Below are 27,395 nucleotides of genomic sequence, written 5' to 3' on the forward strand. Positions count from 1 at the left end.
TTATAATCATTGGCTGAAGATGAAATGTTTTACTTTAATTATGTGGTCAGAGCACTCGCATCATGCCACATCCTGACATGTCCTTGCAGCTACGTATTATCCTAACCATGTCCTCTTGTCTGTTCATCCTGCCTGGAAATTATTCAACATTATGTTCCTTTACCCCCTCCACCCCCAATCTTTTGCAATTCCGTGCAGTCAAGCGAGGTGCTCAGCACTCAGTTGGCCACCCTGGAGTCTGAAAAGGCCGGGCTGGTGCAGTCCTTGTCCAAGGTGGAGGCAGAGCTGGCGGTCCAAGGAGAGAAGCTAGAGCAAGTCCGGAGCTCGCTGGCAACTGAGAGGGAGAGTGGGGTGAAGACGGCAGAAGCCCTGCAGAATCAGCTTAATGAGAAGGTGAAGAATTGTCATTTTCTTAATTAACTCTGTTAATTAGTTGTAATAAATCAAGCAGATGTGTCAGCACCAGGTTATAGAAGAGAACTGGCGTGTAGCCTCTGGCATTTCTTATAAAGGTTTATATGATCTGTGTGTGTTTGTGTCCACAGGAGAGCAGGGAGCAGGCGCTGGAAAGTCAGCTGGTAGCAGCTCGCTGGTCCAGTCTGCAGGGAGCTGTGGAAGAGGCGGAGAAGATCATCCAGGACTCGCTGGCTCAGATAGACGACCCGGCACACATCAGCTGCACCAGCTCGGCAGGTCAGACGCTAATTCTTTAATTCTACAATGCTGCTATTACTCAGTGAGGGAACACTAATTAGCACTGTGCGCAGTAATGTCTGTGTTCATGCTCTCATCTTTATATCTTAGCTCCCATCTTTTCTTTTCCTTTTTAATCTCTGCAGACTACCTAGCATCCAGATGTCAGGCCTCATTAGACTGTATGGACCGACTCCATTCTGCCAGAGAGGCCTTCATAGCCGACAACACGGGTGAGAGGACTCAGTTTAAAGGGTGTATTATTATATGTAATGATACTGAAGCTAGTACATAATTAGCTGTTTCAACTAATCTTGTAGTTCATTCTTTTGCTTGTTGTAAAGGCCCTGCACATCCACACAGGTGTTTTTTAGTTAGTTTGTTGTTTTGTAACCAAAGTCTGTGCACTTATATAAAGGGACTTTTAAAAAAAAGAATAATAAAAACACGGTGGGAAAAAGCTGAAGAGATGAGAAATCCATACAAGGGTGTTATGAGAATTGGAAAAACAGTTGTCATTTCAAAGGTAATTCTCAAATAAAAAATAAGTTGGACCACTTGTAGCTCTTTATTTTTAGGTAATATACCATATTCTTATTGTAAGGTTCAATGAGCTCCAGAGCCTTGCTGTAATATTTAGTTACCCGAAACAGAAATGCAATAAAAGTTATCAACTTCAAACTTTCTGCATAGTCATTTGAGTTGAGCTACGAGTTCATGTAACAAGAGCTGATAAACTCATCTCCTTCTACCATAGGCCACAAACCACACAATCAGTCACCCCTTGCATTAGCTGTGCTAAAGAATGCTACTTTCTTTGTTTACCTTTTTTTTAATCATTCCAACCACATTCATTAAAAAGTTAACAATCTGAGTGCACGAAGACACCTGCATTCAACACTGAAACTTGTGTGAAAGAGTAGAAAAGTTAAAACATGAAACAACTTATACAAAAAAATATATATCTTCAAAAAAAAAAAAAAAAACGGCAGTAAACCCGAGGTGAATGAGGTGTGTGTGTGAGAGCTCTGTGGTTGTAAAGTCCTAAACATTTGTAATTATTTGTAATGATTTTCTTTGTCTAGGTGTGTTTGAGCTGTTACGAGTGGTGACCCAGTGCGGCCACCTGGTGGGAGACACCATTGTTCAGGGAAGTGCCACCTCCCACATGGTGCCTGTGGAGCAAGCTGACGGTAAATTTGTATAGAGTGTGTTTGTGTGTGTGTGTGTGTGTGATACAGAGAGAGAGAGAGAGAGAGAGAGGTGGAGATGAATAGATTGTAGTCTCCAGTTGTCTCCTGATATTAATCTGTGGGTGAGTCAGTCAGCCCGGACGTGTACGTGTTCTGACAGGTCTGTGAGGAGTTCATGTGTCTTGAGGTGATACATGTGCTCAGTCAGGTTGGCCAATGTAAGATAAAACCATTTTCTTTCTACATTATTGCACCCTTGTATCGGTCTATATGTCTGAATGTCCTGCTGCAGCATTGCAAATAGCTCTGCAATGTCTTCAATGCAGAGCTATTTGCAATGTTGCAGCCAAAACATGCACTGATAGAACAAAACTGCTGACTTCATACAGAAGTAATGTTTGCAGAATTTGTTCTCGTGGGAGATGTTAGCAGCCTGGGTGAGTCTAAACATGCCCAAATATAACAGCGCTCTGGCCAGCGGTCTTATTACTGCAACATAAAACAAACACAGAGAATTGAAACTGGGTCGGACTGAAGCTGCGCTTGTAGCTGTAGCTCTGGAGATCGATGGAGAGTGCTTTGCATTGACCCCCATGTCTATCCACACTGCAGAGCATTTAAAAGCCTGTGTACAGTTTGATGCAAATCAGCTGGCCGTCCTGCATCTAAAAACACTGGCCGACAGCTGCTGCAGAGGTAGTTTTAGTTTCCCTCTTCCCTCCTGTCAGAGCGGCTGTTTGAGCTGTTAGTTGACACTTTGCCGTGGGGGACGTCAGTATAATTAACACTACAGCTGCAGCCACTAGTGGCACCGCTACACCGAAGACACAATGTGGTATTTTCATAGAAAACTGAGTGAAATAATATCTGAGAATGCAGTATGATAGCTTGAAGGGTTTAAAGTGTGGGGGGTTTTGTTTGTTTTCAGTGTATATTTTAATGACGGTAACACAATGGTAACACATGCATCCTCCCTGTCCTTGTCTCTGTCCCTGTCAGCCCTGTCAGAGAGTGTGAAGGCGTGCGGGGCAGAGGCTCTGGCTCTGCTGGGACAAATGAAGCAGCAGGACAGCATGGCTGCAGCAGACAACAGCAAACTGAAGGCAGTTCTCGAGGCCATCCTGGCCACTGCAGAGGTTTATACCCCTTTAAAAACTGACACAAAATGGATCACACAGAGCTGGTGTCTGATGTGTCTGTTTTTTTCCCCCAGAATCTAGACCCCAGTAAAAGGAACCTCTGCTCTTGTTCTTTAACTTTTACAGAAACTGCGTCCTCGGGGGTTGGAGCTACAGCAGGGGGAGCTGGGAGATCTTGTGGAGCAGGAAATGGCTGCCACTTCCGCTGCTGTGGAGTCAGCTGCTGCCAGGATAGAGGTGCTTAAGTGTGTGTGTGTGTGTGTATAGATGTGATCATCTGATGGCAGATGTGTATTCAAATGTAATCGCTGTCTGTGTGTGTGTTTTTCTTTGCGTGCTGTGTGAAAACATTGCCCCCTGTTTAACTTTACAGCAGTATTAACTTCAAAGTGTTTTCTTTTCTCCTTTATGCCTCTGTGAATTCCAACAGGAAATGCTCAACAAGTCTCGAGCAGTTGATACAGGAATCAAGATGGAGGTCAATGAGAGGTAAAAGGCAGATTAATGGCTGGAGCTTGAGAGCTGCATAGAAATATTTTTTATGTAACATCTCTAATCCGAAACTCAAAAACACAATCCACTGTCTTCACAGTGAAAGAATCAGCATATATGGTCTAAAAAAACTCAAATTAACTGAAAACTCGAGGAATCTTGTATCTAAATGGGAGTGCAAGAAAATGTGAACTAGATCTACCAAAAAGATCACCCTCATTACACTTACAAGAATATCACATTTTCCTGAAATAGAAATACAGCTGACCCACAAACAAACTTTTCTACTTTGTGTGGCTTTGTCTTGGTTTCTCTCCTCTCCTCAAGCAGTGAGGTTGTGTTATGATTAAAGAATAAACCGTAAGTTAGGAAAACTGAAATCAGTAGCTAAAACCCAGAACAGCAACAGCAAACCATCTCTGTGGTGAAGGAGAAATGAAAGTGGCTAAAAAATTACAATAGAGAAACTGGTTCAAAATTAATAGATAAAAAAAAACAATGAAGTGGAAAAGGAAACAGAAATGCTTTTCAACAGTCACATGATATTTGAGTGCGGTTGCAGACAGTCACACGCACACACACACACACACACACACACACACACAAAACAAACACTGAGGGGCTGATGTGTGAAGAATTACATCAGTTCAGCCACAAAGACTTTGCAAACTGTGAAGTCTGAAGCCGCCATTGTACGTAATGTTTCTCTGCGAAGCTAAAATTAGTTTCTCCGGTTTGCGTTCTGTAGTTTTAATATTAGTAAAGTCGTCCCTTTTTCTCTGGAGCAGCTCCACAAACTCTTAACAATTTATAGATGTCTCACACCAAATGGGTTTATTTACATCATGCTGCTAACAGCTCCAGGAAGTTCAGAAACCTCTTGTTTACATTATTGGGCAGTAGCTTGGCTCCCTGCTCCAAACTTCGCCATAAGACTGATTTGTTGCATGCCCATAAATCTTCACTAAACCATCTAATGCTGCAGGAATAACAGCTCTGTTTTAGGGTTTCGATTTCCACTCAGTGTGGCTGCTTGTACCGCAGTGTGTGTATGCATGTCATCTCGTAATTAGGTTTCTATCCTTTCATTTTTAAACTCCAAAGACAAAGAGAAAACGGTGTATTATTCATCAAGGCTTTGTAATAATTCCTTTTGTGTGTATATGAGGCCAATTAAACTGCGCCCCTTTTTCTCTCATCTCTGCCACTGACTTAATTATTGATGTAAAAAGAGTTGTTTTCTCAATAACTGCTGTTCTTACTGCTGTGAGAGATAATTACGAAAAGACGGAAATGGCTACAGCAGCTACAAATACTCTACTCTGTGAATTTAGGTCAGTGGTGCACCAATCATGCAATAACTATAGGCTGTTTCCTGATACTGAGGAGGCTGATTTCTTCATGTCTTTCAAAGCAAAGCAGCTTTGTGTCTTACATATATTTTTTTTTATTTTAAAGAACGAGCTGCATCCAGGATATCTGCAGACGCAACACTGAACGGACTGACATGATGTTTTGCTCTCTATCAAATAGACAGATCAGCACTGACAGCAGCTTGACAGTGTGTCACTGTTCTTGTCCTCTGCTCTGTCGCCCCCTGCAGGATCTTGGCCTCATGCACAGAGCTGATGCAGGCGATCAAGGAGCTCATTCTGTCTTCCAAAGATCTGCAAAGGGACATCGTGGAGAGTGGCAGGGTGGGTTATACAGCAGTTTTTCTTCTTTGCTTCCTCTCAGAGCTAACAACAAAGAAGTGTTTTGTGTGACTGTTTTTTCATTAGATTGAGAACATACCGCATTACCGCATATAGCCTCCTATTAACAGTAAGAGGTTACACATAACCTCAAATCTGTCATACATAATGAATCTTTTAATGGCTAGATTTTAAAGTCGCAAATTCAGATTTTTAGGTAGAGAGCACAATTTCTGATCTGTTCTATGTATCTAGTCTTAATTTGTGTGGTCCAAGAGGTCTGTACTGTTTCCTCCATTTCCAGTGTAACTACTCAATATTCAGCTGTGAAAAAACACCTTGATATCTAGAAAAAATATTAGGAAGTCCAGGCAGTAAAATGCAGTCCAATGCAAAACCACTAACTTAATCCACAAAACTTATTGGAGCCTCTGACACACTCTTAACAAAAACTGAACATATGCAGCATATGCTAATAAAAAAGAGGAAAAAGTTCCTCTAAAAGTTATTCTAAAGTTTAAAAAGTTTATAAGTCATGAGATGCAGCCTCTGTGAGTTTAAAAAGTCATGTCATGTTACACATATTTTAACATTTCCTCATTTTGTCCACCAGGGGGCAGCCTCCATGAAGGAATTTTATGCCAAGAACTCCCGCTGGACTGAGGGGCTGATCTCTGCCTCCAAAGCGGTTGGATGGGGCGCCACGGTCATGGTGTAAGTGCCAGTCCTTCCCCGAGCATCTCATACTCACAGCAGAGAGTAAAAGTGCTTATGATTGTAGAGTTAGCAGTGGAAAAAGTGTGTTTGTAAGCAGCTGTGCTCACTCTGTGAATCTTAAATGTCCTGAAGGATGAAAGAAGTGAAGTGATCTTAACCTCAGTCCTTGAGTTTATTCTGTGTTGTGTGGTGTTGTTCCAGGGATGCTGCTGATCTGGTGGTGCAGGGCAAAGGGAAGTTTGAGGAGTTGATGGTGTGTTCACATGAAATAGCTGCCAGCACTGCACAGCTTGTGGCTGCCTCTAAGGTGAGTTAATAACACTTGAAATGGCAAAAATAATTACGACTGGAGGGTTCGAATAGTTGGGTGTTTGCTGGGCTAACACAGTTGGAGGAATACAGGTATTAGCAGCGTTCCGATGCCGCAGATGTCATGTTTTTTGCTCTCCCTCTTCCTCAGGTAAAAGCAGACAAAGACAGCGCCAACCTGCACCGTCTGCAGCAGGCGTCCCGTGGCGTCACACAGGCCACCGCAGCCGTTGTGGCCTCCACCAAGTCTGGGAAATCCCAGATTGAAGAGACAGGTGGGAGAATTGTTTGGTTTAATAACCAGCAGCTGGTTCACAGTCTCGTTGAATTTGATCATAATAGAAATCGCTCTGATTTCTTAACAAAGCCACCAAAGTACCATTTTTCTGTTAAACCTATAAATTTAAGTGTAGATGGATAAAAACTTTTTTTCCTTGGTTGCGTTTCCAGATACGATGGACTTCTCCAGCATGACACTCACGCAGATTAAACGACAGGAGATGGATGCACAGGTAAGATGCAGGATACAGACGATAGCCACTGAGCAAAATATCCATCTTAAAGGGTAACGCTGGTATTTTTTAATTGATTTTTTTGTTATTGTGTGGCACTTTAGACTTAGGTAACGGATCTCTATAGTTCTTCCACCACTGAAAGTCACACAATAACACAAACAAACAAACTGATTTAGGCAGTGGTTTCCCAGCAGCAGTAAAATGTCAGTGGAGTCTGGTTAAACAAAAAGCATCTTACTCTTTAATAAGAATAACTTATAATAACAATCTGAGCCAGTCAGTGACAAAAGCACTTCAGTGAACGTGCTTTGACGTGGACAGTTACTCATTGGATCACACTGCTGCAGCTGTTCACTGTTGCCGGGAATACTGTTCTTGCACAATGCTGCACTGGTTCCAAAGATTTTTATCCCTATCAGTCATTTACACCCAGAACACTGGGGGAAATAAGACCCAGGTTCAGAAATACCAGAGTTATCCTTTAATAAGGCTCGTAGCTGAGATGTGAGTCGTAAACATTCTGTTTTAAATTAAGTAGAAAAGCAAAAGTAACTTCACTCTTTCACATGGTGACTTTTATCAGAAATAAAATCTACCTCCCCTCTGGGCCATAACATTAGAATCTCTTATTCTGTGAGTTTGGTTAAGTACAAATCAATTAAGTTTAGATTCATAGTTTTAACTCACTGAGGAGGTGAATATCAAACACATGTGGACACTTCAGTCTGTGTTGTGGCTCTGCTTCTCCCACAGGGAAAGAAAGGTCTGGAGCTGCTCTCTCAGACACACACAGCCCATTGTTGTAAATGCACAGAGGGCTCCTATTTGAAGTTTAGTCAGTGTATTTTTAGGAGTCTAACTGAAAAAACCTGTGTAAATAACGATTGTTAACTGGGTTTTACAGAGCTGCCACACACACACACACACACACACACAAGGGAAATGGGAGAAAATAAAATAACAAGCAAGAATTTTATTTACCGCTCCTCAGTCCTAGCCTAATTTAGCCTGGACTACATTTCTGTGTTTAAAAATTGTAATTGTAAATCAAAAGTGGCCTCTTAAGACAGCTAGCCGTTCATAGGGAAATTATGAAAACATTAAAACATGGAGTATGTAAGTATCATTATACCCAAGAAAAAAGTGAATCTAATAAAGTTAAAGTCAAAGGTTTGATTACTTTTAGAGTGTTTATTTAAATTGTATGTACTATACAGTGTTTTATATAAAGAAAACCAGAATTTATTGTAAAGTTAAAGTTTGTTCCTTCTTGTCCAATTATTTCCTGTATGTGAGTCATAAAAATCTGTTCAGGATTTTGGGTTTTTCCTTGGTTTATACGAGGGGGATAAAAGGCCGCGGGGAAATGACGAGTGTGTGTTTGTCCTCTCCTCGCATTTCCTCAGGTCCTGGTTCTGGAGCTGGAGACTCGTCTGCAGAAGGAGCGAGAGCGTCTTGGCGAGCTGAGGAAGAAGCATTACGAGCTGGCTGGGGTAGCAGAGGGCTGGGGCGAGGAAGAGGAGGGTAAGGGGAAGCTGCAACCACTGCACAATGAATATACACTCAGAAGTATTGTATGTCAGCAAATGACTAAACTCTGTCTCCTTCTTCTCCACAGGCACAGGTTGAGACCTGCCGCCCCTCCGCCCCCCATCACCCCCCCTCCTCTACCATAAGACCGGCTTCTGTCTGCCTCTTTCTATTTATACACACACTTTTCTGTCTATTTCTCCCTTGTTTTCTTCTCTCTTTTTTTGTTTGTTTGTTTGTTATCTAAGCCAAATGAAAAGGTGCTTCTTTTCTAAACCTGCTTCTCCACCCGTGTCCGGAAGCTTCCATTAAGAACAGCTCCAAGGGCTCAGCGACGGGGGGGAGGGGGTTGTTGGAGGGAGGAACAAATGGATGAGTTGGGGAGTTTGGGGTGGTGTGTGGTGGAGGGGGAGAGAAAAGCTACAGCACAGCCCAACTTCACAGCCTCATGTCCCCTCCCGCTGCTCCTGCCAGGACTGCGTCGGTGAAAAGCAGCGATGAAGTCGATCCGTTCGGCTGAGTATTTGTTGTCCTCTTCTTCTTCTTCCCTGGTTTTTTAATAACAAGGAGTCGCAGCAGAGACGCTACGAGCACAAGGTCTACTCAAGACATCCCAGGATGCACTGCAAAAGGGCCAAACTCTCAGCAGAAAAAGGGGGAGATTAATGACTGTCTGCACCACCCCCTCCTCACCCTCCTCAGCCCCCAGGGTCATGTCTCTGTGTAACATAGATGGCGTGCATGCTCAAGTGTTTTTTGGTCCACGTCGTGAGCTTATAAAGCTGTGGGAGCCTGAGCTGCTCTTCATCTGTCGGTGCAGTTTGATGCTCTCTTCCTCCCTCTAGTTTCTTCCTATTCTTTTCTCACTGTGAGTTATCACCTTATTAAGTCCGTACCGCTTCACTGGCCGGTTCACTGGACTTTCTGCCTTTCACCTCCTCACCATTGTAACGACCATGACTGTTAACTTGAGCCGACCTCCCCCTCCTCTTCCTCCTTTTGTTTTGTTTTTTGGTCTTTATATTTTAACAGACGCTTGCCTGGAAACTCTTAAAACCAGAACAGGGAAGTAGCACACAAAACAGTCTTCTCCCCTGTGAGCTTTGAGACTGCCGACTACCTCATGCTACATCATCAGAGGTCAAAGGTAGTGGTGCATCATGGGGAGGTGGAGAAGTGTTGCTCAAACACTAATGACATGGGGTCATTTTTATATATATAGAGAAAAAAAGCCACAACACTTTGTGCTACTTTTTCTGTTCAGTAATAAAGTCTATTTCTTCACAACAACAGCCGAAGTCTGGCAACAAACACAAAGTTGTTAAATAAAGTCAAGGACCCCTTATTGGTGCATTATTTTTAGATATGTCTTTCAGTCAAGCAGCACTACTACAAACCTGTCACAGAGGCAGCAGCAGCTTTGGAGGTAGAGGGTTGGATCCAGTCACTAATGAACTGCTAACGGTGTCGTCCTCTGGCAGATGGCAAGTATCTGCTTCTCCTGGAGACAGTGCCCCTGGTGAGGATGATAAATCCTTTGAGGGTGTCGCAGGAGACAGGACTGCCCGCTCGGTCAGATAAGTCTGCAGAAGCAGCAAATGTAAATCGTTAAAAAGTTTGACATTTCCAAATCAAAGCTGAATGTTAATATTTCAAGAGTTTGAGGCCACTGCAGAAACTGTTATTAATGAAATGTTAAAAGATTTACCTGCCTCTTCAAAAAAAAAAAAAAAAAACCCGCGGGGGGGACTGATAGTTGACTGCAGTTTTATAAATCCTTCACTAACAGTCTGCACTGCCAGGACCTCAGTGGACTCTGAAGTATGCAGTATACAGACTGGAGTGTTTTCAATAGCTTCCTCAAGACCAAGTAGCTGTGTATATAAACTACAAGCCTTCTATTGTTGGAAATAATCTTTTGCTTTGTTTTAATCTAAAAGCATTCGATGGCATCAGTTTTTGCATCTCTCCAAGTAAGGATTCAGTTTAATTGAATTGGGGATACAAAATGGTGCACATGAATGCCACACATAACTAATATAAGTCATTATTTCTTCTGTAAGAGGTTGTTATTTAACAGAATTTCGTACTGAGACCGATGGACTGACTCTCAACTTGTTTTCCAGTGAACTCTGTGAGAGGACTGATCATGCCTTTGTGTAAAAAAAACAAACAATGATAATAAGAAGGCATCCGTTTTGAACCCAACACCTTATTTCTTCTTTTCTGTTTGATGACAGCGATGATGATTCTTCTCTGTGTCTTAACATTACTTAGTTTTGACGCTCCGCTTCAAGCTGTGTATCTCTTTTAAAAAAAGTTGTGACACTGGGTATTTTAACAGACGCTGGTCAAATAGTATTTGCCAATAATTCTTTAAAAATAAAGGTTTAAACCACCTGGAGCAGCAGGTGTTTTTTCCCCATTTGACACCTCGCATCTGCTGCACCAGCTGGATTACAACAAATAGCAAGTATTATTTGCAGTACTGTTGGCTCCAGGTCTTTGTATTTAATAATGACTTTAGCTGTGTTCTGTCACCTCTCCCACACATGGGCAAAACGGTAGCTGATTTCATTAGAATAATTGGACCATAAAGCAAAACACCAGAAAAGAAGGGTATGTCCACTTTTTATGGTGTTTAAAGTGTCTTGAAAGATGAGTTGAATGCACCTTGAGTGATGTTTGGTTGTAATTTTTTGCCCAAATATTCTTTATTAACCTCTCTCTCTCCCTCTCTCTCTCTTTGTCTCCTCTCTCTCGGGTCTGTGTCTGTAGTCCTACCAGCTCAGCCAGCCTTTCAAACTGCCTCACACTGTAGTCAAAGAGAAAACAAATACTCACATAGCAACATTGATATGTCTTTGTATGATATACTAAAACTTTGTTGGTGGGTTTGTTTTTATTTTTTCAGTTTTTAAAATAAATATTTCAACTCGTTAATACAGACCAACGTGGGACTGTTGTTTTTTTTCTTCCGTGCGATCATGAAATGTGATTAGGGAAGTGGGAGAAACAAGTTATTTTCAGGCGCTGGAGAACACAGCTACAATTCTTCCCCTTGTTTTTCCTCCATATATTATTATTCCTGGAAAAGTTGGATGTTATGTAACAATCACCGATTGATAAATAATTGCCTCAGCTGTTGTATTAATCCTCTTGACCTGCTGATGCAACACACAGCGAAAAACCTCGAGGAATTCCAAGAAAAAAAAAAAAATTAAGTAACCATGTTTAAGGAGATAATTTGTAGAATGATGTCATTAATCACAATGTTTTCAACGCAAACAATAAGGTACTTGTTTGTGTGTGTCAGACAGGGAGAGAGTGGAAGAAAAGTATGGTGTGTGTGTATGTGTGTTAGCTCAATAATTGTCTTTTACAGGAGCAGTAACCTCACATCTACATCAGAGCGCTGCTAAAATCCTAATGCACCTAATTGATTTTTTTTTGGGAGATGGATTCTTTTCCAGTAAAAGCATTGACTGGTGCAATTTAAAGTGCTTTGTTGGCATTGAACTTAAAATATTGTCAAATTGGAGACAAAAAAAGTAGAAGTCTGTTGCTCCTCCTGCAGTGGAAACAAAGTAAACCCTCCCCTCCTTCCTTCACCCCTCCCTTCACACAGATTTGTTAGAGGCACTGCAGGGCTTGTGAGTAAATGAATCAGCGTAATCTGAAACCACTGTGCTGAGATTACAGAAATCCATAATCTGGGCTAAAGAGTGCTTCAGGATCAACCACATCTTCTCATAAGAGTCTTATTTCCTCGTGGCTGCAGTGCAACAGACTCCTGCTGAGACACTAACACAGAAAAATAGAAGCCACTTCAAACTCTACCAAGCTAATATCAGCCTGTTATATAAATGTTTCTCGCTTATTTCCTCTGCACCGCATTGTTTATCACTCCACTGGGGGTTTATAGAGCTTTTAAATTAAGCAGAACTATAAAATATAAGGAACACGATGCAATGCAAACAGAGTATAAAACTTCAAACTGGACAGGTGTTCCTCCACCACAGTTAACGAGCCACACCTGGTGTCAGGTGTGGCTCGTTAACTGTCAGTGAGAACCAACAACCCACAGAAAACAAGAACAGCAGTGATTCTTTTTTTGGTTTGGTGAATCTGGTGTTTGAGTAACAACAGGCAGAGGAACTGTTGCAGCACAGAGGCAAGTAGTAAACTGTAGTGACACATGTCAGTTAAATGTCAGTGCTCTAATCCAGTGGTTCTTTCAGCATCAAAAACAGTATTCTGCTGCTGTTAACATACATTTAAGCTAATAGTAATTCTGGCATCTTAAAGCTGCTGAAGGTGGTTTCCACTCTGGGTTAAGTTTAACCGAGCTGTGCTAGGAATCCCTGAAATCATACGAAGGATAAAGATGTAATTTGTCCCATTTTAACAGGTGCAACAAAGCTAACTGGAGAGTCAGCACACACTCATGCAGCCCTGAGGAGAGCTCTGATCAGCCAAAGTAAGTAACATTACCTGTGTGGGTGTACTGTAACAGTAATTAAAAGTATTCTGGGTAAATTAAGACTTTTTGAAGATTAAAAAAAACATGACTGAGCTACAGCTACAAGTTTTTCTGAGCATGGACAAGAAAGATAATGAGATAAGTCAAATATATAACTGAATACATGTGATACAATAAATAATAAACTAAGTTAAACAATTCAAATTGAGTATAAAGGGTAATATAAAAATCTGTATGTTTCCTTTACTGCTGATCAGTTAATTAAATTAAAACTTAATTACAGCTTTGTCACTAATTTCTCACTAATTCATTTTGTTTTGTTTTGCTGTGAGACTCATTTATTAATTTATCTGTTCCCTGTTTTCCTAATTTAATTAGCATTAGCTTTCCAGCTGAAATGCTCAAGTGGCTCAAGTTTAATGCAGAGATGCCACTGCAGTAGGTTGCACAGTATGTGGGTGATTGCTAATGACTAAAAATGAACATAAACCATTAAATAATTATCAAAATAGTTGCCAATTATTTTCCTTTTAGTTGATTAATTAAGTAATCATATCAGCTCTAATAATAAGTCAAGAATTTTGCAAGAAGTGGTTAAAGGAAAAGTATAAAGCTTTGTGTCTCTTTTTACATTCAGTTTTATCATGTAGTATACTGTGATTATTGTAGCCTCAAAATACATGTTGCCTTCTAATTGCTTCACATCATTATTTCATATCATAATGAGGCTTTTTTTTCTCTTTTTGTTACAGTGCACCAGTTGTTGGAAACATGGCTGTGGCAGTTTGCTGGTTAACATGTAAGTCTTCATTCTTGTTTAACTTTATAACTCATGCAGTCTTTGAGTGAACGTCCTGGCTTCAATCTATCAACAGATTTTTGTGCAGTCAGCCCCTAATCTTAACAAGCAGAGGCTCCAGTCTGTGCTGCCTGTTTTCTGCTTCTCCCCCAGTGACTTGGTATCACTTCATGTCCTGCAGCACTGAGCAGGTTACTTCTGATCTGATTAAAATGTGGTACAGTATGCAGCGGTGCTGTGTTGTTTTGTTCTGCTGCTGTTCCGTCACATGGTTAATGTGGTGGGTGGTGCCCGTGAGAAAGACAGGCTGAGCTATTTATAGTCTCTGCAGTCCTGAGCACTGGGTTGCTTTACAGCAGGTCTCCTGGCAGCAGCAGCAGCAGCAGCAGCAGCAGCAGCGTCTCTGTTTGTCTCCTCTCTGCTCTCCAACACAAGCAGGGTCCAACAGAGACCAACCAGCCTCACGTATATATAGCCTATATACATGCTTTAAATCAGCAGGCACACTGACAGGTACAGGCCGATTGTTCAGTCACTCGTAGAAATAAATTTAGCTACAGTCAGCTGCACAGGGATGAAAAAAAAGTCTCATTGTGAACCTGTGAGACTCAACATCTGATCATGATTCGTTGGTGAATCAGCACCATCTAACACTGGGCCTACAGGTTTCACAGTACTGGTTATACAATGTCAGTGGTTTTCCTACTCTTTCCTATTTGTTTAATTATCCCTGTGAAGATTCATATTTGCTGAACTGTGTCACTGATATGTTTTAATATGTATCCCAGATGTTTTCCCTACTGTTAGATGGGCACAGTGGGTCTGCTAAAATGATCCCATCAAACTACATTTGATTGTTCTTAGTGCTGTTTCTGCTCCATCCCACCAAGTCCCTTCTGTCTATAATTGTCCTTAAAATCTTATTTTCATCCAAACTTTTTTTTTTTTTTTTTTTTTTTTTTTAAGTAATGCCTGTTATCTTCAGACAAGAAAGAATAAACAGGTTGCTGGACTGGGATCAAGATAAATCTCAAGTTCAGATTAGTACTTTTTTTTTTTAATATTTAAATTGCAAACAAGATGATAAGAACTTGATAAGAAGGAGATTTTTGCAGCGTTGAATAAACTGGTCACATTTAAACCAGATGTATAAGAAGAGACAATGAGTGATAAATTATATTTTCAGTTGCAGTATAAACAGCCTCAGTGTATCATTACGTTATCACATGATTTATTTCTGTGGTTGAGAGACCCAGTGTTGCATTTGTCAGCAAGCCCAGCTTTTCCTAGCAGCCCTCCTCACCCCTCAGAGTCTGTCACAACACAATAACTGCAGCATGATCACATAACACCAGAGCACTTCATCAAAATCCACAGTTAACCCTTTGTATAATAAGCTAACTTTTCTCTGTAGTTTTTCAGCTCTCCAGGGACATATTTGTCTCTAACATGCAGCTTGCTGTGTCTCTTTTCCACTTTGTTTTTTATTCAGTCAAGTTCACATGTTTTATTTGACGGCTAGATTCAGTCCTGTGACTTACAGATGAAAGGTCATGGGATGAACTTAGCTGGATTCAGGCCCATGATGTTTCACACCCTCTGGTTTTATTCACCTTCTTCCTCACTGCTCAGAGCAGACACGAGCTGGACTTTGATCCTCAGAAAACAGCTGATTTGTGCGAGCTGGTAATGCAGAATTACTGTTGAATTCAGCTGGACTCACTGGGAATTTTCAACATCATTAATTACGTTTTTTGGGTTTTTTTTCAGCATCTTTGTGCCTCGTGACATCTGATGATGTTGTCATGGAGATATGGTACAGGTGCAGCCCATGAAACTCTGATGTGAGTCTGAGACAAAAGCAAAACATCTCAGGTGTTTCACTCTCCGCGGCACACATTTTAGATGGATACAGATTCAAATATTCGATGATCATGTCTATCACTTGTACTGAAGTTTACTCCTGCTCACAGTGAATTAGAGGCCAAATGAACCAAACCACATTCATTCAAGGCCAGTAAAATAACATGCCTCAGTCAGCTTTTTAAATGCAGCACCTTAAAAATTTCATTTGCAGGGGATGGTGGTTAGGCATCTCAGTCCTCATGTGGACAGAGCTAAGACATATTGTATTAGTATTTATTCATTTCACATACCTTAAATTACATCTACACTGTATACCTTAAAAATATATGTTAAGTTGAACTGCTGGACATAAGATGTCTCTGGAAACTAAATTTGTGTAAGTGCAAAACAGACGTCCGAATGAAGTAACAATGATGAGTGAAGTGGGGCTTTGAGTTTAGAGGCTGACTAATCTAAACACTGTGGATGCTCTTATTTATGGAAAAAATAACGTCAATCCCTAAAATAAAACGATCAAGTGGGAAAATGTGAACTAAATTCAGTTTACACTTAAACATGATTTGGCCACCCACTGAAAAGTCATTGCCTCTATTGCCTCTGGGGCATGACCTGAGCCCAGCTGGAGAGCCGCAGCTCCACCACTCTGTGATGGAGGACAGTGAAGGATACCTGGAACAACCTTTGTATTGTAAAACCGCCTGAATGCTCTTACTGTTCATAGAAGGGTTTATCTGAGTACGAGTGTCAGCCTTCAGTGTCATCACTCAGGCCGCCCTCACTGAAGGCCTTTGAATGCACTGTTTTGTGCTTGCCCTGCACATTGCACTCTGGTCTCGGCCCGCTTTTGAGTGCCTGACACAGATATGAGGTCACAGGATGAGGGAAAAAACCCTTCCCCTCTCCGCTGAGGCCTGTGGGCTCTTCTGCCTGAGTAAACAAACAAACAGGCGGCACTTTGCGTCCCTCAGAGGGCAATGATTCCCCTCGAAAGGAGGGAAAAGCCACAAAGGCAGCTTTAAGATGCTGCTGCACACGATCCCCATCCGACACTTCATAGCTTCCTATTGATCGTTAATATCTGTTGCCACTTAGGTGTACAACAGAACCTTTTAGAAAGGAGCTAGCACATCTCTATTCACTTAAAATCCACACAAAAAAGTTATTTAGTGCTCTCAGGAAGCAGTGGGTTGTTGCTCTGTGTGATATGAGGCAACAGACCTCAAGGAGGATGATGGAGCATTTGTGTTGTCTGTGTGATGCAGCTGGAAAAATAAATTAAAGCAATTAATCAGGGACAGAGGCTTCATAATATGGCTTGTGGCTGCCGTTTATATTGTGTTTTGGTTTTTTTTTCTTCCCCTCAGCAGTACTAAAGTGTTCTGTGTGAGTGTGTGATTGTGTGTTTGTTAGTCTGTGCATGATGGATGATTACTCTGTGAACCATTAGAGACTTTAGAGGCTTCTGTGTGAGCATGCTGCTGAACTCCTGTGTTTGTGAGGACCAAATGTTGCCACAACAATAACAACATTAGCAGAAACCGTTTTAAAGGGGGAAATTATTCACTCTCTTTCAGAGAGTTAGATGAGAATATCATTACCACTGTGCACTTTGGTTAATATACGGATTAAACAGGTGGGATTTAACGTGTTAATTAGTGAGCTTTAGATGTGCTGGTGGGTTTTGTTACATCTGAATCTTGTTTGTAGTTTTTTCTTCATGGTATCACACTGTACAGAGCTTAGATTATGATATTTAGTCATGGTCAGAAAGTGTGCATCTAAAATAAGCCCGTGATAGTTTGTGGACCTGCAAGCAAGAAGAGAGAAACAGCACCATTTTCTCTGTCTTCTGTCATTATCATTATTTCTATTAATAACATTATCAGCAGCTCTCAGTACTTTTGTACCTTGTACCTGTATCTCTGCTCTTTAGAGATTGGTTTCTTTGTTCCTGTTCTTACTTTCATCTGATAAGTTTTAGCTTCATTATTTACAGACGCCTCCGGAGGAGACTATAATTGGCTTTGTGGTGTTACGTGGGGTGACAGACTGTTGTCTGGTCACCCCCTGGCTACACCACTAGCTCTTTGCCCCTGTTTCTGGTCTCTGTGCTAAGCAAAGCTAACTGTCTGCTCAGGTTTTAGCAAGGTAGTAATAACACAAATGTAGGCAAAAAAAAAGGTCTTTTGTGACCCAGATGTGATCTTTCCCTGCCGTCACAACATATGTGAACATCTGTAAAAATCTAGGTCGCATAGGGTTACAAATCACATCGGTCGTCGTGTCCTGCTTTGCCCATTTTGCACATCAAATTTAATCATTACACATGTATAGTAATCCAGACAGTCAGCCCCCTGCCCTACTTTTACAGCCGAGAGAGAGAGAGAGAGAGAGAGGGAGCGACAGACATAAACATAGACATCAACAAAGAGACAGAGGAGGGGTGGGCATGGCAGACCCAGACAGTGCATGACACCAACTCCTCCGCCGCTCTGCTTTAGGAAAGAGAGGTAGATAAAGAGAGAGAGAGTGGGAGAGAGAGACGGGGGTTGCTAGGAGACCTGGCCCAATGCAAACACAGCACCATCTGCTGCAGTGAGATTTGGAGTGGGTTAGCCAAGTCGGATGGAGAGAGAGAGAGAGAGAAATGAGCCCAGGAGGATCATTGAAAACAACACTACAGGGGGAGACAGAGGAGGGCTGGGGACAGAGAGAGGAGAGGGAGGGATAAAAAGATGATGATCGAAGAAGAAAGGGAGAGAAGAAAAAGCAAGATATAGGAGTGGGAATGAGGAGGAGAGGTGAACACAGGGAGGGAGGTAGAGGCAAGAGGAGGAAAGTCAGCATGACGAGCAGCTTGATTAATGTATGACTAACAGGCGTGACTCTTAAACCACCCACTCATAACCCTCCTCTATGCACACACACTTACACACACACACATCCTCAAATCCACTCTCAGGAAAAAAAAATGTCCTCATGAAATTTTCTGTATCAAATTGAGATGTGATTAAGAAAAACACAGGTGGAAGAGAAACTAAGCTGCTGTTGCTGTTATTGTTTTTTTATTTTTTTTCACAGTCCCCCTATAGTAACAGATGATGCACTTGTTACCATGGGGACAATAAAATGCCACCATCTGATATCACTGCTCAGTAGCAGCAGGCTTTGTGCCCACGTCCTCTCACGATGCCTGGTCAATTCAGGCAAACATCCACCTCATATTTAGAGCAAATGACTCATTTCGCTCACTATCACTGTTTATTGTTGTGTTTTAATCAAGCAGGAATGTAATTAGTGTGTGGAAGCTGTACTCACACCTATGATCAGCAAAAACAAAGCATTACCCGCGGTTCACATGAGTTATCTGCAATTAATCCAGATTATTTTTTTCATTTGGTCTCATAAAGGAGGTCTCTAACTTTACACATGATGCTGGAGGAGGGAGCTTTTTAAATCAAGACAATATAAACTCTTTTCAAGAAACAGATTCTTCTTCCTACAGATGAAAAGTTGAAGTTAGTAGGGAATGAAAGACACCTTTGTTCAATTTAATACACTCTGTCTGGGGCTTTCATCTGATCTGTCTGGTATGCTTAGTAGTTTATGGTGGCTAATGTTAGCAAACTTGCCAAAAAGTAGTGACTACATATTTAGTCACAATCGATTAAATTACGACCAGAATCTAACATTTAAAAAACCATAGGGGCCAGAAAACCAAAACTGTTGTGCCTGCACTAGTTAACGCTAGCTGGTGAGACAATTTAGCTACAGCCATTTTCCTGTTTCCTGGGATTTTGATGCCCCAACATCTTGGTAATTGAGTTTGTAATACCATATAAATGAGTCAGCCTCTTAAATTACAAGGTTAAAAAAAAAAGTAACAGCAGATGAACTGGTCTTGCTAAAAGCTAACTGGCCTAGCTCAGCAGAGAAGCAGCAACTGCCATCCAGCCCCATTTTGGTAAAGCTACTTTTAAATTGCATATTTAAATGTATTTAATTGAAGATTAATTGAGAAAACTAGCTCACATATTTGTAGTGTTTTCCCAGCACTTTTTGGTTTGTCCAGTTTTTAGGTTTTATGTACATACTTGTTTGAAACACGTGCATTTAAAAATGGCCCAGCTTATATGTGTTATGCAGATGCCATTTTTGAAATTTGACCTAAAATTAAAGACATTTCAGCTCAATTATCATTGACTGCATCTGTCTCTTCAGCCCCAGTTTAATAAGAGCTGGAGTGTCCCATTAAAGTACATGACTCCTAGTATCAAGACTTAAGGTTACACATGAAAAGGCAAACTCTATCTTCCATACAGATATCAAGGTGCTTTTTATTAGATGAAGATCCAATGATATATAGTCAACATCAGCATCCTCCTTTACAAAAGACATTAAAATTGAAACATTTTCAGTAAAAAAGTAGTATCGTACAGCCAATGTGGGGTACCAGAGAGAAAGCATGACATGACCTAAATCATATTCATTCATCATCGTATGGATCATAGATAAAACACAATACATTAACACTATTTACAATCTGTAACACAGAGGTTGACATGAATGGTAATCCTCATGGTGAATACAGTAAATAGAATATATTCATATATTAAGATCTTTTGTTTACAAAATCATAATGCATTATATATATCACAGAGAAAGGCTATCCACAACCTTGGCTTTCAGCTATACACCCCCTTGTTTTGCAACACTTTGCCCAAGCAAAATGAGATCTTTTGTTTGGTCAACTTATTGTTGATGGGTGGATTCTTTGGTTGTGCTGGGTTTAATGTCACAGCCTACGACTGAGCACTCAGCTGCTGAGTGTTACTGAAGCGAGTTATCGGTTTAGGTTTGAGTTTTGAGCAGGGCTCACCATATACAGGGCAACTTCTAGAGCAATGTTTGCAATAACAGGAAACTATGTGTGTCAGGGGAACTAATTTTACTTTTCTAAACCAGGATCACATTTAATCTGCGATGCTTTTGTTCCACTGCAGAGGGGTCTCACAGCTCAAATAGACTGGGATGCAACTGATCAGATGTTGTATTACAGCAACTCTAATACACACAAATGTGTTGGTTTTTTTTGTACAAAAACGTGATGAGGACGGAGCACAAAACTGGTCAGAAAACTTTAGTTTTAGATCATGCATGCATTAACGTTGCATTTCCACAGGATGCAGGCAGCTGTAATGGATTCTCTCATTTGAAAATAGTACATTTCCATCAGAGAATAGCACATCCAGTACGATAAGAAGGATCCTGGCCTTAGTAAAGAAAAGTTAGCATCAAGGTACCTGAGCAATGCTTCCCATTAATGTTTAATATCACCCAGGTGTCATAAGTCAAAGGCCCACGATGCATGAGGAATATTTAGTAAATTAACTGATGTAGGAAAAAGAAAAATGACCAAAAACTGGGGCAAACCTAAGATAATGAGTTGGTGCATTAAGAGACAAAAGAATAAGTAAATACATCTGTCTAGCGCATTGCTTCATAATGTTGCCCAGTAGGTTTGTTGCGATGTTTCGTGAGGGCCAGTTAGTGTAACAGCAGTTAAACAGCAGTCATCCCAGACTGAAAGAGAGCCTAAGAGTGATAGGTATTACCTTTTATACACATGCATCTATAGTACACACCTTTGTGGTCGTGTATGTACCTCGTAACTTCAGTAAAAGTAATAACTTACTTTTTATGTTCTTTTTTTTTTAGTATTTGTATTTTCCCTTGGCCCATGAAACCAGTCATGCATTGGCCATTTGTTTCTTCAAATCAAACTATGTGGAGGCCTGTTATTTGCATGACAGCAGGAGTTGTATTTGTGTCTCACTGATCACTAGCTGCCCCCCACCCCCAGGCCTCATCACCTCATCGACCTACAACAGCAGAGAGATGCTCACAATGCTCGCAAACCATTGGGAATCCCAACCAAAGTTGCCCACCTGAGACACACTTATGTTGTATAATTATATCTGGCAAAGTAACAAAGGTGGACGCAGCAATGCATCCGCCGACACCAGACGTACACGGGCGGGATCAGCAGATCACTTTACACGACTCGGTGTATTGAAGGATGAATAAAACCCAGGGGAGCTGCTCTGCTGCTGCGAGGGCAAGTTCCTGCGAGGTTTTAGGACAAGCTGGTGGCCGTCCGTCTGTATCTCTTTCACTGTCGGCCCACCCTGCTCGCCCTGAGCTGCATCACTGGCAAGACGTGGAGTGGATCCCAGCCAGAAGCCATCAAAGCCACTGCATAACTGGATCAGGACCCTCCCCCCCTCCCCACCATGATGAGTGAGCGACCCGCCCCACACACACACCCCCGCCACAACCCAACGCCAATGTGCTTGGGCCTCCGTGCCAAGCCTCAGCGCCAGGCCTCATCACTGGCCCAGCTGGCATGGCCCCGATCAGCTGGATTTGCTATAATCATCTTAGGTCATCTCATTCACGCTGGGGACAGAGTGAATGTCCGTCAGCTCTTCAACCAAGGCCAATGAACCGCACCAGGCCTGAACAACTGCCCTCCTTCTGGCTAAATTTCCACTGAAATACCCGTTTAACAACTGCTATTAACATTATTGTTAAACAAGGTAGGATACTTCACACAACGAAGATGTCTCCTCGAGGGTACAGGGGGAGTGTCGCAACCTTTTTAAGAGCTAAAAAAAAAAAACGTTGAAATGAGACATTGTGTTTTGTCTTCTATTGCTGGCCAGACACCTAGTCCTGCTAGCTGCATACAAGCCTGCCTAGTCCATCTCTCTGTCAAGCTGGGATGTCTGGGAACATGGTGTGTGTGTGTGTGTGTGTGTGTGTGTGTGTGTGTGTGTGTGTGTGTGTGTGTGTGTGTGTGTGTGTGTGTGTGTGTGTGTGTGTGTGTGTGTGTGTGTGTGTGTGTGTGTGTGTGTACACCAAGAGGCGTGGTAAGGAGGGATGGGCAGAGAGTTACAGAGGTTAATGGTAAATCAGCCAAACCAAAGTCACACACTCACCCACCACACACGACCCACCCTGCCCCCCCTGCTCCCCCTCCTTCCTCCCCATCCATTTGTCCGTCCATCCAGCTACCCAGTCCCCCTTTCCCCCTCCCACTCCCTCCTCCTCTCCACCGCTGCGGTCGTGTCCCGGCTGCTCGTCCCTCAGTCCCAGCCGTTGTCCTTGATCATGTGGGCCAGCTCGATGATGAACTTGCCCTCTTTATACTTCTGACTGCTCTCAAAGGCATGTTCCTGGAGGGTGTGGCAGAGGGCAGGAGAGACAGAGACAGCATTTAATTCAGATGACAGATGGACAGAGAATAATAACGTGTCTATTTCTCTGATACAGAGTAGGAAAGTATAGGGAAAGACACAGCATTTAAAAAAAACCTGCTCAGGACAGTGTTTTCAATCCTTGACTCAGCTCTGGCTGGTGTCTGCTGTTGGCTCTTTGGAAGCTGGTTATATAACCATCAGTCACTACACACTGCAGAGGAGTCTGCACAATCAACTCTGATCAGACTGGATTGTCATACCTTATATTAGCAGGAGCACGTCTCTAACTTAGAATACTTAGAATATGCCAGAGGAAAATAAAACAATAAAGACAAAAGGCCACAGGTTTGAGCCTTGCACCAGCCTGAGGTAGAGTCAGTTCTAATTTTGCAGGCTGAAACATGAGTTTCTCCTGTTAGGTGTGTAATCCAAAAATTCCTCTGGAAAATATGAATGGGATTTATAAGAAAGGCCAGAGCCAGAGTCTGAGCTCCACAGAGGCTTATAAGCTTGAAGTGTTTTGTACATTTTAATGACATACTGTAAACCCAGTAAGAGTAAATAATGAAAATTCAAGGATCAAAAACTCTGGTTAACTAATACTGTTAAAATATTGACATTTCCATCCGCCTCAGCTGTGCTTTGTCTTTAGTCCTAATTAGCAGATGTTAGCGTGCTAACATTACTTCAATATCATCAATATGCTAGTTGCCATTGTAAGCGATTAGGCATGCTAACATTAGCATTTAGTGCAAAGCAAAGTTTTTTAACGAATTATTGTTTTAACTAATTGATTTTAAGAGTAGAACAGATGTGTGTTAGGATTGTATATTTATTTGATTAACAGCTATTTCTCATGTTGGTCGCTGTATGTATATCTAAATAATGTTTTATGGTGGAAAATGTTTTTAAACCCCTTTAAGTAAACACTGTACACAGGCATTATACTGACACAGTTCCGGTCTTTAAAACTGTTTCGTACTTTTTGGATAACACACTGAAAAGAGTTGCTAACGCCAACAAATGGAACAAAATGACAACTTCTGCTTATTTCTGTAAGCCTCACACAGCAGGCCGATACAAATGTTCTTTCACTGTGGAGCGTCTGTACCTTGTTTTGTCTTTGGCTATTTTGGTTTCAGATCTGCAGATGCACGTTATCAGATTTCTCAGTGTAGAAGTGCAGTAGGTCAAGACTCTCAGTAGAACTTTGACAAGTGCAGAAAATCAACACTGGTGCAACTGATATTAATGGCAGCCCTCCATTAGGTCCTATCTAATGTCTGCGAACTTGTGCATGCATGTGACCTCTGTTTTCTTTGCCTTGTGGGGTCCTGACAGGAATAGAAACTACCCAGAGAAGTAGCTACTTTTGACGCTGGTTTACCAGGTGTTTACCAGGCATCAAAAGGAAAAAGGTTATTTTTAGGGCAGAGAGGTTAAAGATCTAGGCTTAAGGTGAGACACAGCGGTTAGAGGTTAGGCAAAGAGCGCTGGTCAATAGAGTCCTTCTCAGAAGTCAAACAACAAGGATACTGTGTGTGTGTGTGTACATGTGCGGGTGAGTTAACCCTTTAAGGGCTCAGTCACGTGCCCTGTAATGTAAACTCTCACCTCCATGCTGACAGGGTTCACCAGTGACAGCTGCACAGGCTCTGCTCTGTTAGTATATGGAGACAGCTAAGATGTGTGGATCTTGTTTTGTTCACCCTGACAGGGGACCTAAAATACCATCTGTACTAAATACATACTGCATGTGTGACATGCTATATCACAGCTTTACAGAGACTTTGAGCATACACAAAGCTCTAATATTAGCCAGTGAAGCTGTCAACATCACTGTAAGTGTTAAAATTACAATGACAATCATTAACACTTAGCTAAATGAAGTAGACATCTAGTCTATCACCACTACAATATCAACTATAAAATCTACTACTATATGTTTACTCTTAAGTGTGAGAAACCTACTAAGTGATAAATTGAGCCCTGATCAATATGTTTTTCAATTCCACAAAACATAAAAAACTCTTCACAAGTCACATACGATAAATTAAGATCTATCCTTCTTGTCTCTAACCATTCTAAGTCTATCTAATTAATAATTCAGCCCCACAGCTGTAGCACTGCATTGACCCTGAGAGGAGTGGAGGTTCAAACATAATTAGGGTGCAAATAAAATTAGGGATGTGTTATAATAGCAACCTCCCAGTTTATCATCAGCTAACCTTGGATGCAGTTTGTGGTGCTGTGCATCAAATCAGCCAAGGACACTTACATATTTCCAGCCCAGAGTCGTCTTGCAGTTCTCGCAGTAGATATCTGCTACAGCATGCAGGCCTGTGAGCAAAACTCTCTCCTCTGCAGGGCCACACCCGACGTTCACCCTGAGAGAGGGAAAGTCAGTGTGTGGGGAGGAAAGTAGAGAGGAAGGAGACACAAGCAGAGACAGAGTGAGAAAAGTGTAAAAAAAACAGTGAACGTGTGAAAGTGGCTCAAGTTGCTCTGTTGCATGTACTGTATGATGTGCCCAGAGTGAGTCACTTGCCTCACACCCACTCACACAGCGCATACTGATAGGGCACCAGGCCATGGAGCATAGATTCAAACAGCCTAATTTTCACACTCAATTCAGCTGATAATGACAGTGCTCCGAGGCACGGGCTGGCTCTGTCTACACTGGAGCCTCAAAAACAACAGCAGGCTTACTTGTCTCCTGCGTGTCTAGTATGGTTTTCCTAACACATAAAGTCAGCCATTTCTGAAATGCAACAAGAGAGGTTTACTCACACTGAGTTGAACAGGTAGGCTCTGCCCTGGCTGCCCTGGAACGACTGCACAGACAACATGAGACAAAAATTAAAAGGCTGCAACAAGAATCTGCCCTTTCATACAATGTAATAAAAACATATAAGCATGCTGTTTTGGTGCCATAATGCTTCACTTAAATAAGTGCCCTGGTTTGGTTTCCTTATAAAACCACCCACATGCTGATTTGAGACAGGCCTTTACTTAAACAGAGGTTCTTATTTTAAAACCTGTACACAAAATCTATTTTAATATCTACTTTAAATTGGTGTGTAGTTGCCCACTAACAGCCAATATACTATTGTAACATCACAGGTGACTTGCGGCTAAGTAGTTTAACGAATACCAACACAGGCTATATTCTGCCACAGGACAAAAGCTTGTACTGAAGAGACACATTAACCAGATTTATCTAGAGCGGTTGTGTTACCACAGGCAGAAGGCCTTTATGCACAGGTGAGCGTGTTTCCATAACTGTGTGTGGAAAAAGTGATACTGCATTCATAATCCAATTCACTAACCAGCTTATAATATAATCCATCCACAGGCAACAGTGTGGTGGCAGCTGACGCAGACATACAGGTGTTCAACCTGCTGTTTATTTTGTAATTCCTCATCCATTCTTCCTCTTTTAAATCTTCAACACTTGTCCTTTTAATTGCAGTTAACCCTCGTACATTACATTCTGTGATATTAACTGTGCTATAAATTGAAGAGACAAAAACAAAACATAAAACACCTCTGTGAACAAGAGGCCCTTTGTTTTTCAGTGTGTAATAATTAGCTGCCTGAATGTAAGTACTGTCCTGATGGTTTCCAGGAGCAACCGCTGCTGGTAAGACGAGACAAGTCACTGGAGTAGAGTGCCGCCACTGCCGCCGGTTACCTTGGAGATGAGCTCGTCATGGTTGGCCAGGTGAGCTCGGCAGTGGATGCAGCTGTAGGTTCGGTGGCAGCTCGGCAGGTACGCCTGGAAAGTCTTGGAGCGCGTCATTCTGACCATGGGCGGGGTTGGCGGGCGGTGCAAGAAGGGACTGCCAGCCCAGGTCGGCTCACAAGGGAAGCACCGCAACACACAGGTGAGGGCCGTGGTGGGCGGTGGGTCGGGAGGCGAACACCTGAGCACAGGGAAGAAAAAAAACAAAAAACAGCAGCTAATGGTTACATGGTTGTGTAACAGCTGCTTCTTGAGGCTGATGATGCAAACTGAGCCACAGGTGTATAATTGCTGATGGGAATACAGTCTGCTCTGAGGCGTTAGAGAATTCACCAACCTGCTTGCATCTGTGAAACTCTTAAAACCGCAGAAAGCTATAATGTGATGAGACGTCTTGCATTATTAATAAGCCTGTGTCTCAGGCTGTGTCACTAAATTTCACATTTCATTTTAAAGCCAAAAACACTGAAGGATGTCGACTACTATTCATTCAAACATGGCACAGGTTTCCCCACACAGGAAACCACCACATCTAACAAGTGGTCAGAAACTGGTCCCAGTCAATCAAGAGAACAGTTTGTGCTATCAAAGCAGGAACAGACACAAAAAAGGGAACTATTTTGATGTTTGTTTAGTTTAAGGTGCTCAGCCCTCCACTTTGGTACAGACTGGAATATCTCAACAACTGTTGGATGAATTGCCATGAAATTTGGTGCAGACATTCATGCTCCCATCAGGATGAATTATAATGATTTTGAAACCCTGATTGTTCATCTAGAGCCATAACCCAGTTAGCAAAGCTAGCATGGCTATCAAAGTAAACACAACTGGATGAATATATCGGCAATCTGTGGTGGTTGTTTTATTTGGGCCAATAATTGTCCTCTTGTTTTGCTAATTTAATGAGAATTCAACCTGGTAAATAATTAACCTGTATGTTGGTAGATACTAGCAGTGG

At 41.8% G+C, this 27,395-nt stretch overlaps 3 protein-coding genes and 1 long non-coding RNA gene across 5 annotated transcripts in view; 2 read left to right on the forward strand and 2 right to left on the reverse strand.

Moving 5' to 3' along the window:
- Positions 1–11,231, forward strand: part of hip1 (huntingtin interacting protein 1) — a 46,592-nt gene extending 35,361 nt beyond the window's left edge. For both annotated transcript variants that reach the window (XM_018660040.2, XM_018660041.2), the window contains 14 exons: positions 199–393; positions 546–693; positions 840–926; positions 1,779–1,886; positions 2,886–3,022; positions 3,152–3,262; positions 3,456–3,514; positions 5,121–5,214; positions 5,825–5,925; positions 6,130–6,235; positions 6,389–6,512; positions 6,688–6,749; positions 8,159–8,276; positions 8,371–11,231. In XM_018660040.2, the coding sequence (XP_018515556.1) occupies positions 199–393; positions 546–693; positions 840–926; positions 1,779–1,886; positions 2,886–3,022; positions 3,152–3,262; positions 3,456–3,514; positions 5,121–5,214; positions 5,825–5,925; positions 6,130–6,235; positions 6,389–6,512; positions 6,688–6,749; positions 8,159–8,276; positions 8,371–8,381 (1,461 nt within the window). In that variant the 3' untranslated portion in view covers positions 8,382–11,231. The remainder of the gene's footprint in view (positions 1–198; positions 394–545; positions 694–839; positions 927–1,778; positions 1,887–2,885; positions 3,023–3,151; positions 3,263–3,455; positions 3,515–5,120; positions 5,215–5,824; positions 5,926–6,129; positions 6,236–6,388; positions 6,513–6,687; positions 6,750–8,158; positions 8,277–8,370) is intronic.
- Positions 11,232–12,633: 1,402 nt separating this feature from the next.
- Positions 12,634–26,408, forward strand: LOC108872397 (uncharacterized). Its single transcript, XR_001959223.2, has 3 exons — positions 12,634–12,762; positions 13,518–13,564; positions 26,321–26,408. It is a non-coding gene; the product is annotated as an uncharacterized LOC108872397 (long non-coding RNA).
- Positions 19,743–27,395, reverse strand: part of LOC108889803 (protein yippee-like 2) — a 54,551-nt gene continuing 46,898 nt past the window's right edge. The window contains exon 6 of the mRNA XM_051065436.1: positions 19,743–21,714. The gene's annotated coding sequence lies outside the window, so the exon portion shown is untranslated. The remainder of the gene's footprint in view (positions 21,715–27,395) is intronic.
- LOC108872396 (protein yippee-like 2) lies at positions 22,229–26,524 on the reverse strand. Its single transcript, XM_018660042.2, has 4 exons — positions 26,387–26,524; positions 25,483–25,526; positions 24,971–25,079; positions 22,229–22,668 (listed from the first exon to the last, which is right to left on the reverse strand). The coding sequence occupies exons 1-4, from the start codon at positions 26,501–26,503 to the stop codon at positions 22,579–22,581; spliced, it is 360 nt and encodes a 119-aa protein (XP_018515558.1). The 5' UTR covers positions 26,504–26,524; the 3' UTR covers positions 22,229–22,578.

The sequence above is a fragment of the Lates calcarifer genome, linkage group LG21 (genome assembly GCF_001640805.2).
Source record: "Lates calcarifer isolate ASB-BC8 linkage group LG21, TLL_Latcal_v3, whole genome shotgun sequence".
NCBI classification, from domain to species: Eukaryota; Metazoa; Chordata; class Actinopteri; family Centropomidae; genus Lates; species Lates calcarifer.